The sequence below is a fragment of the Giraffa tippelskirchi genome, chromosome 3 (assembly GCF_054371585.1).
Source record: "Giraffa tippelskirchi isolate mGirTip1 chromosome 3, T2T-mGirTip1v1.2.pri, whole genome shotgun sequence".
Classification (NCBI taxonomy): Eukaryota; Metazoa; Chordata; class Mammalia; order Artiodactyla; family Giraffidae; genus Giraffa; species Giraffa tippelskirchi.
In genome coordinates, this window is record NC_137277.1 from 36,117,744 (window position 1) to 36,126,112 (window position 8,369).

Below are 8,369 nucleotides of genomic sequence, written 5' to 3' on the forward strand. Positions count from 1 at the left end.
GACGACAAGAAAGGCCGGGCATTGTCTGGAAGACTGGCATATACTAGCTAAGCAGTCACTTCCGAGCGGCGAGCTCCCAGCCCATGACGGGCTGCGCGGCCCCACGTCCCCACCTCCCCGGGGCCCTCCTCCCCAAGCCCAAGCCGGTTCTACTTCCTCGCGCCCGCCACGTGACGCTCCGCCCTTTGAGATCACATGATTTACTCGGACACACAGCAGCAGTGTTCTTCCGCGCTTACGTAGTCCTTACCTTTCAGACCTCTCTAGTCCTTACTGGTCCACTCATTCCTGGAAGTTAAGCGTCCAGTGCGTCTCTCCAAACATAGGTTTCGTTTCTGCCCTCTATTTCTGGAGACCACTTCCTCCACTTGGGTACTACTTTGTTTTGTTGTCAACAGCCGCCTTCAGCGTACCAACAGATTTCGGGAATGGCTATCCTTGTAATTACCTACTTTTCCTCTGCATTACTTCCGAAAAGAGCTTTTGGAGAGCCTAGTCTCAAATTACGATTACCATCTTTTAGCCCATTTCATCGTTACCTCCCTGGGGGGAAAGTCGGGAAATGGATTTTCAGTTATTTCCGACGATAGCAAAAGGCAACCATCTTTCCTACGCCGCCTGCGTAATTTACAAATTGATTCCAAAGCGATTACGCTGACGGCGTGAGAGAGGAGGTCAGTAGGTGGCGCTACGCTACTGGCGTTAGGGCAGTTACGCCAGTGGCGTAACATAGCAGCCTGGGAGGCCCCTGTTGGCCGGGGGCGGGGGTTGGTGAATAGGGAAGTGGCGCAAGTCCGGTGATCGCTCCGCTGAATCCGCCCGCGCGTCGCTGCCGTCGCCGCCGCCCCCCATCCCGGCCCCCCCCGGGTTCCCTCAGCCGAGCCCGGTCCAGCCCGGTTCCCGGGAGGATGAAGTTCGTGTATAAAGAGGAGCATCCGTTCGAGAAGCGCCGCTCTGAGGGCGAGAAGATCCGAAAGAAATACCCGGACCGGGTCCCGGTGAGGACAGTAGTCAGGGCCGAGGGCGCGGGGCGCTGGCGCCGGCACTGACGCCACAGCCTGGGCTTGAGTCCGGAACCCACAGCTCAGGCATCAGGCTGCCGGTTGTGGCGGCGTTGGGAACGAGCCCCAAACCGCTGTTTCTGGGACCAGAGGTGAAAGGAATGGGGTACCAATAGAGCTGAAAGTGAGGAGATGTAGACTCGAGAGACAGACCTTGGGGTTCGTGTGGGAGGCTGTGGGGCGTTTGACAGTCTGAGCTTCACATAGGGTTTTTGAAATTGAAGCTCTGGTTGGCCCGAATAAGTCATCCTCGTCTGATTACCATAATTGTTTTTTATGACGCCGTATTCAGGGATCCTGGATGTTTAGGTGAATTAGAGTCAATGGGATCAGAATTCCTACTCAGGGCTGCGCCGCGTGTTAAGAGACAAAGAGAAATGAGTCAGGGGTACGTGTGGGTGCTAGGAATGTTGAGTTCTTGACAGGTGGAGCCGTGCGTCTGTGTACCTAATGTCTGCTAATTTTTTTCTTCCTTTTAACAGGTGATAGTAGAAAAGGCTCCCAAAGCTCGGATAGGAGACCTGGACAAAAAGAAATACCTGGTGCCTTCTGATCTTACAGGTGGGAACCTGACCCGATACCTAGATTTGTTTCCTGGGGGTGGGAGTGCAGTCTCTGATGGAGGTGACTCCATGTAGCAGGAGTTCTTTTGAGGGTATTTGTGATCTCAGACTTTATTTTTGCCAGTTGGTCAGTTCTACTTCTTAATCCGGAAGCGAATTCATCTCCGAGCAGAGGATGCCTTGTTTTTTTTCGTCAACAACGTCATTCCACCCACCAGTGCCACGATGGGTCAGCTGTACCAGGTATGGTCCCTGGGAAGTAGAGGAGGTTTTGGGGAGGAGTTGGAAGCGCTGAGAGGCAGAAAGTTTGAAGTCAGCAGTTCTTGGACCAGCTGGCTTGCTTAGCTCTCAATTTTATATTCACCCTTAAGATTTCCGCATCGTCCTGGTTTAGGGATTTGGACAGGGCAGTGAGCCAGAGTAACTGCTGTGGTCCAGACTCTCCTCCAGCCACTCCGTGTTCCAAGGCAGTAGAGAATAGTTTGAGATCTTATTGTCCAAGACTGTGGATAGGATAATACTGCCCAGCACTTATGGTCTGGAGCAAGTGAGAGGGAGAGTCAAAGCACTGGTGTTTGGGGTCTTCAAGAAGAATAGTTGTGGAAAAATGTGCCCCAGTGGTGGGTGGTTCAAGTAACTAAAGCCCAGATGCCTAAACGCTGTTATTTTCTGCCTTCACCCCAGGAACACCATGAAGAAGACTTCTTTCTATACATTGCCTACAGTGATGAAAGTGTCTACGGTCTGTGAAGCTGCTGCCCCTAAGGTGGGGGGTCCCATTCTACAAAGAGGTGGCCCCCCTTCCTTGACCTACTCCTCCTTGAGGTTCAAACACCACCTCCCTTCTTCAGGACCTACACTTCCCTAATGTTTGCGACTCCTCCAGACCCTCTTAACACAAGGGTTAATGGGGGAGATGGCCTCTAATACCTCTTTCTTTCTTCCCCTTTCTTTACCACCTTTCCCATTCTGCTTTAGACTTCTTGATTGTCAATCTCTGTCACATCTGGTGATTGTTTTGGTTTCTGTTCCCTTTCTAACTGCCCAAGGGGCTCAGAGCCCCAGCAATCCTTTCTTTTCACTACCTTCTTCTTGGGGGGTAGATGGAAGGGACTGAAATTGTGGGGGAAGGTAGGAGGCACATCAATAAAGAGGAAACCACCACCAAGCTGAACTGGATTTTTTCTTTGTGTTGTTCCCCTCCCCCTTTTGTTCTCCTCTTCAAGTGGTGGAGAAAGAGTAGGTTAGAGGAAATAGTATATTTTGGTTTGTTCTGCTTATGTTGGGCTTTACCTTGTGTATATAGAGTGTGCTTTTGTTGTGATGGATGGAATACTGAATATCATTTCATGAACGTTCAGTTTTATATACGTGTATATGGATTGGGTCCTGAGGTTATTAAAGTTTTTTACAGTGGGTTCCTGTGGATAAAGTTCGAAAGCACCTGCTTCAGATAAAACATCCAAGTGTGTCGTAACTTTTTGGATTAGGGAAGAGATTTTCGAGTATGGGAGCTAGTGAAAGGACTCCGTCCTCAGATGTATGTCGCTTTGCCAGACTTTGTGCCGGCGTGAGAGATCCAGTGGAGTGAAATCCAAGGGAGGGAGACGACTGGGAGGAGGGAGCCATTATCATCAGGAGAACTTCATCTCCCAGCAGCCTCCTTCTGTCTGGCCGGAAGTGGGGTGGCCCCCGCGGGGGTATAAAGCCGCAGAATTGAGGCAGTATGGTGGCCGAGAGTTTTAATGCCTTCTTCCCGTTCTTTCTTAGCTCCGCCTAGCCTACATTTCCCAGGAGCCTGCGTGCACTCTTCCGCTCTCCCCTCTGCTCCCAATCTCCCCGCCACTCCCCGGGGGAGGGGAGCAGTTTAGTGCGCCTGCGCCAATCCGTGGTTTGCTGGGAATTGAAGTTCCGGATGCTTATAAAGGCCCCTTCTTGCTCACCACCGACTGACTACGATTCCCTTGATGCATTGCGCGTTAGCGCCCGCGAAGGGAGGGGGAGACAGGAGGAGGGAGGGTGGAGAGGAGGAGGGAGCAGGCGGCCGGCGGCGCGGGGGGAGGGGGCCCGGTCCGGGAGTGCGGGAGGCTGTGGTAGAGGGAGGTGGCGGCAGCGGCTAGCGGACTCGAGTAACAACCGAGCCGAAGCAGACACCTCTGTGGAGCGAGGCAGTAGGAGCACCGAGCACCGGAGGCGGCACCGGGATCCCCGGCTCAGGGGAGTGGGGCGCCGAACCGGGAGGAGGGTAGGGGGCGATGCTGGAAGCCATGGCGGAGCCCAGTCCCGAAGGTGAGCTCTCGACCGGCACAGGGCGCTGAGCCGGTGGGGGGCGGGCGAGGAATCTATTGGCAAACTTGGAGGTCGAGCCCCGGAGCCCAGCAGGGGAGCGCGGGGAGGGGGTCGGGGGCCTGCCCCTGAAGGTGGAAGAGGGACGAGTTGAGAGACCTTGGAGCAAAGAGGAGTGCGAGACTGGGCCGGGGGTAGTTGGAGATTAGACGCTGTGTGTGTGTAGAGGGGGTGGGGTGGGATGGGGGAGTGGGAGCTGGGAACCAGGGCTTCGAGGGTTAGGGGCCGAAAGGGCCTCCGGCAGGTTGGGGCCCTAGAACTGAGAGGTTAGGGGAATCTGGGAGCTGGAGAGTTGTTGAGGAGAGAGGATGTAGGAGAGGATTGAGTGAGGAGCTCGGTAGTTCGCCGAGGTGGGGGAGTTTGTGGCGGTGGTGCCGGAGCTCCCGGTAGTTGCCGCCGGAGGTAGCCCGGTGATTGTTGGAGGGGTGGGCAGATAGTTGTGGGGAGAAGAGGGAGCTTGGGCATTGTCTGCGGTAGAGGGACTTATGCCGGTGGGTAGCTGTGGGGAGAGGGAGCCGGGGAGCGAAGAGAGCAGGGTAGTTTTGGGGGCGGTGGGGCGGGGTGGGGGTTTAAGGCCGGCGAGTTGCGCCGGAGGGGGGGGGTTTGGTCGGCGAGGGTTAGAGCCTGGGAGTTGCGGAGGGTGAGGCGGGCAACGGCGGCGGCAGCTGGGGTTGCTGGGGAGGCAGTGTAGCTGGGGTGGGGGCTAGAGTTTAGGGGTCCATAGTCTAGTGACTTGGTGGCGAGTCCGGGGGCGGAGGGGGGGGCGGAGGCCGAAGAGAGCTCGGAACTGGGCCCGGGGGCCCGGCGGGGAGCCCGAGGAGCTTGAGACGGGGAGGGGCCAAAGCCCCGGATGGGGGCGGAGGGACGCTGAAATTGTGGGGAGCGCGGCATGGGGGGGCAGGTGGGGCCGCGTCCGGGTGAGAGCCCTCTGGTCTGTCCCGGCCGCGAAGTGGCGTTGGATGTGTGAGCCCGTGTGTGTTTGAGGCGGGGGGGCGGTGAGGGGCGCGCCGGGCCTCGTGCTAGAGTAGAAGGGGCCGGAGGGCGAGGAGCGGTTCGGCGTGGTCATCCTGGACCCTGGGGCCGGCGGGCGGCTTGTGCGGGCGCGGAGGGCCCGGGGCGGTAGAGCGCGGCGGGGTGGGAACTCGGGGCACTGAGCGCGTGTGAAGGACAGGGGCAGGCGGTAGCCCGGGCTCGGTCCAGGGAGCGGTATGGCGGGGTGGGGCGCGGAGAGAGCCGAGGAGCTCGGAGTCTAGAGAAACCGTGAGTTGGGGGGGCGGGGCGCCAGGCCTCCGGTGTGGGGGGGAGGGGAGCGCTATAGCGAGGCCTGAGAGGGCGCCGCGCCCAGGCTCCGCCCCTCGCGGGGCGGAAGGGGGAGCAGGGGCGGGCCCAGCACCACTGGGGGCCTGCTCGCCTGGCTGAAGGACCAGGGAGTGGAGGGGGTTCACTTGGGACCGCGAAGGTTGAGAGGTGGGGTTTCACACCGACTCTTTCCTCGTGCCTTGACTCAGCTTTTATTGCTTTTACAGATCCACCTCCGACCCTTAAACCAGAGACTCAGGTGAGGTTTCCCATTCCTTTGCAGCCCAATATTACTGCAGCCGCGCCCCTCCCCCGCCCCCCCTTCGCCCCGGCCTCTCCTCTCTCCCTCCACCTTTTCCTGATTTCCTCACTTGGGGGACTATGCCTTTGGAGATGCCTCTCTTAAACTCTGTGTGATAGATATTTCCTTCGTTACAGCCACCAGAGAAACGTCGGAGAACAATTGAGGATTTCAACAAATTTTGCAGTTTTGTTTTGGCTTATGCAGGTTACATCCCCCCTAGCAAGGAGGTAGGGACAGAAGGACAACTGACTGGAGGGTGGTGTCCTAGGGGTGTAGAGGAGCTCTTGAGCTTATGAGACTTTGTTACTTTATAGACAATCGAAATTACATGTGAAAGACTTTAGGAAATGGAAATTCTGGTGGGAGAACTAGTATCTCGGGTGGGAGTGGGATTAACAGGTGGCTTGGGTGCAGTGAATGGTTTTGGGGTGTTCTTAATGGAAGGTCCTCTGGGATAAGTGTTAGGAAGCTGGAGATAGTAACAAATGAAGCTGTACAGAAACAGCTGAAGAAATACTGCTCTGGTCTAGGGGATGCAGTGTTGTGAAGGCAGTGGGTGTTGGGGAGATGGTGAGAATTTGAGGGCAGGGGTAACATGGAAGTAAATGTTCAAGAGGAGATGCTGAGGGGAATTGGAATGGTGATTAAGTTTTCTGAATACAGTGAGATTTGATGGTTTGGGAAGGATATTTTGGTCTGTTAAGTTTGGTATGTAGAGGGGCTGAGATAAGGCTGGGCCCCCTCTGACCCTGGATTTTTCTGTCCTTGAAGGAAAGTGACTGGCCAGCCTCCGGCTCCAGCTCTCCATTGCGAGGTGAGAGTGCGGCAGATAGCGATGGCTGGGACTCAGCCCCCTCAGATCTCAGAACCATCCAGACCTTTGTTAAGAAAGCAAAGTCATCCAAGAGAAGGGCGGCTCAAGCAGGTCCCACCCAGCCAGGACCCCCAAGGTCCACTTTCCCTCGTCTGCAGGCCCCTGATAGTGCCACTCTGCTGGAGAAGATGAAACTCAAGGACTCTCTCTTTGATCTAGATGGGCCCAAAATGGCATCTCCACTGTCCCCCACGTCTCTGACACATGCCTCCCGGCCCCCTGCTGCTCTCACCCCAGTGCCCCTTTCCCAGGGGGACCTCTCCCAGCCTCCTCGAAAGAAGGACCGAAAGAACCGAAAGTTGGGGCCAGGAGGGGGGACAGGCTTTGGGGTACTTCGGAGGCCCCGCCCAGCTCCTGGGGATGGGGAAAAGAGGTCTCGAATCAAGAAGAGCAAGAAGCGGAAGTTGAAAAAGGCAGAGCGGGGGGATAGACTCCCACCTCCTGGGCCTCCCCGGGCACCCCCCAGCGATACAGACTCTGAAGAGGAGGAGGAAGAAGAAGAGGAGGAGGAGGAGGAAGAGATGGCAGCGATGGTAGGCGGGGAAGCCCCAGCCCCTGTGCTACCAACACCTGAGGCTCCTAGACCCCCTGCCACAGTGCACCCCGAAGGAGCCCCTCCCACTGACGGTGAAAGCAAGGAGGTGGGCAGCACTGAAACAAGCCAAGATGGAGATGCCAGCTCCAGTGAAGGCGAGATGCGGGTCATGGATGAGGACATCATGGTAGAATCAGGTGAGAAGTTTGGGGCTGCCCAGGGGCAGCTGGGTTGATGGGTCTTGGGGTAGTGTGGATCCAAGAACTCAAAACACCAAACATACCTTCTTTTTCCCAGGTGATGATTCATGGGATCTGATCACGTGTTACTGCCGAAAGCCCTTTGCAGGCCGGCCCATGATTGAGTGCAGCCTTTGTGGGACGTGGATCCACCTCTCCTGTGCTAAGATTAAGAAGACCAATGTCCCTGACTTCTTTTACTGCCAGAAATGCAAGGAACTGCGGCCAGAGGCTCGGCGATTAGGGGGGCCTCCGAAATCTGGAGAGCCCTGACACATGCCATCTCCAGGCTGGAACTTCACATGGAAACGTGACTTGGGAACTGCGCCTCAGGGTCAACATGTCCCCTGAAGCTGGGATGTTGTCCCACTTCGAGGCAGAAATTCCCGAGGGAGACTGGTTTGGAAATGAGTGGTTTTCCTACCCTACCTTTCCTTCCCACCTTGTGGACTTGAACCTTGGACCCATTGCAGTTGGGGTTGGGAGGCTCTCTGGGTCCCTAGACACTTAAACTGTCCCTGCCACTGCTCACTGGGCCAGGGTTGGAACTGGGATGGAGTGGGACAGTTGTCTATAAAACTCTAGTGTAAATATAGCACTCCCCTCCCTCATCTTTTCTTCTATCTCACTCCCCATTTATTCTACACCGGTTGTATTTTTAATTTAGGACTTCCCCTTTTGAGCGTGGCAGCTCAGAGGTGGAGTGCCAGTCAGAGCTTGGCCGAGGGAGGAAGGAAAACAGGTGACGATTCCTCACCTCTTTTGTTTTTAATACTGGCCAGCTGTTTGTACAGACAGCCTGCGTGTTGTAAATAAAGCAGAGTGGGCTCTTCTGTGTTTATAGCCCTCACTGACTGTCATGCTGGGGAGGGAGGCTTTGGAAAAGCTGGCTGGAGGTGGGGCCGAAACCCACCTCTCTACTAAAAATGACCTGACTGCGCCTTTCCCACCAACCCTATGACCTCAATTGGCTTTGCCCTGCCTCATCCCCAGTCAAGGACCACTACCTCCCCAGTTGCCACCCACATCTCCCACACGCTAGCTCCAACGCATGAAAGTGCTTGGAGCTCCCTGCTGGAGCGGATAAAGCGGGCAGGCATGGCTTGCTTGCCCCCAGAGGGCAGAGCCCAGCCTGATCAGGGTAGTCG

At 56.2% G+C, this 8,369-nt stretch overlaps 2 protein-coding genes across 4 annotated transcripts; both read left to right on the forward strand.

Moving 5' to 3' along the window:
* The first annotated feature begins 773 nt into the window (after positions 1-773).
* GABARAP (GABA type A receptor-associated protein) lies at positions 774-2,792 on the forward strand. Its single transcript, XM_081578833.1, has 4 exons — positions 774-998; positions 1,544-1,622; positions 1,749-1,867; positions 2,309-2,792. Exons 1-4 carry the CDS (start codon positions 909-911, stop codon positions 2,372-2,374), a joined length of 354 nt encoding a protein of 117 aa, XP_081434959.1. The 5' UTR covers positions 774-908; the 3' UTR covers positions 2,375-2,792.
* Positions 2,793-3,698: 906 nt separating this feature from the next.
* Positions 3,699-8,054, forward strand: PHF23 (PHD finger protein 23). Of its 3 annotated transcripts, none has more exons than XM_081578823.1 (5): positions 3,699-3,913; positions 5,497-5,528; positions 5,708-5,800; positions 6,345-7,179; positions 7,280-8,054. In XM_081578823.1, exons 1-5 carry the CDS (start codon positions 3,880-3,882, stop codon positions 7,492-7,494), a joined length of 1,209 nt encoding a protein of 402 aa, XP_081434949.1. In that variant the 5' UTR covers positions 3,699-3,879; the 3' UTR covers positions 7,495-8,054. The 3 variants fall into 3 exon arrangements, with proteins under 3 accessions (XP_081434949.1, XP_081434951.1, XP_081434950.1); XM_081578825.1 differs by having other exon boundaries at positions 6,546-7,179; XM_081578824.1 differs by lacking the exon at positions 3,699-3,913 and adding an exon at positions 4,855-4,933.
* The last annotated feature ends 315 nt before the right edge of the window (positions 8,055-8,369 follow it).

What these genes read in the sequence shown, in the direction of transcription:
- PHF23 (XM_081578823.1), top strand. Translation starts at nt 3,880, where the DNA reads ATGCTGGAAGCCATGGCGGAGCCCAGTCCCGAAG. An exon ending in ACATCCCCCCTAGCAAGGAG is followed by an intron (nt 5,801 to 6,344) that starts GTAGGGACAGAA and finishes CTGTCCTTGAAG; the next exon opens with GAAAGTGACTGGCCAGCCTC. An exon ending in GGACATCATGGTAGAATCAG is followed by an intron (nt 7,180 to 7,279) that starts GTGAGAAGTTTG and finishes TCTTTTTCCCAG; the next exon opens with GTGATGATTCATGGGATCTG.
- GABARAP (XM_081578833.1), top strand. Translation starts at nt 909, where the DNA reads ATGAAGTTCGTGTATAAAGAGGAGCATCCGTTCGAGAAGCGCCGCTCT. An exon ending in AATACCCGGACCGGGTCCCG is followed by an intron (nt 999 to 1,543) that starts GTGAGGACAGTA and finishes TCCTTTTAACAG; the next exon opens with GTGATAGTAGAAAAGGCTCC. An exon ending in GGTGCCTTCTGATCTTACAG is followed by an intron (nt 1,623 to 1,748) that starts GTGGGAACCTGA and finishes TATTTTTGCCAG; the next exon opens with TTGGTCAGTTCTACTTCTTA.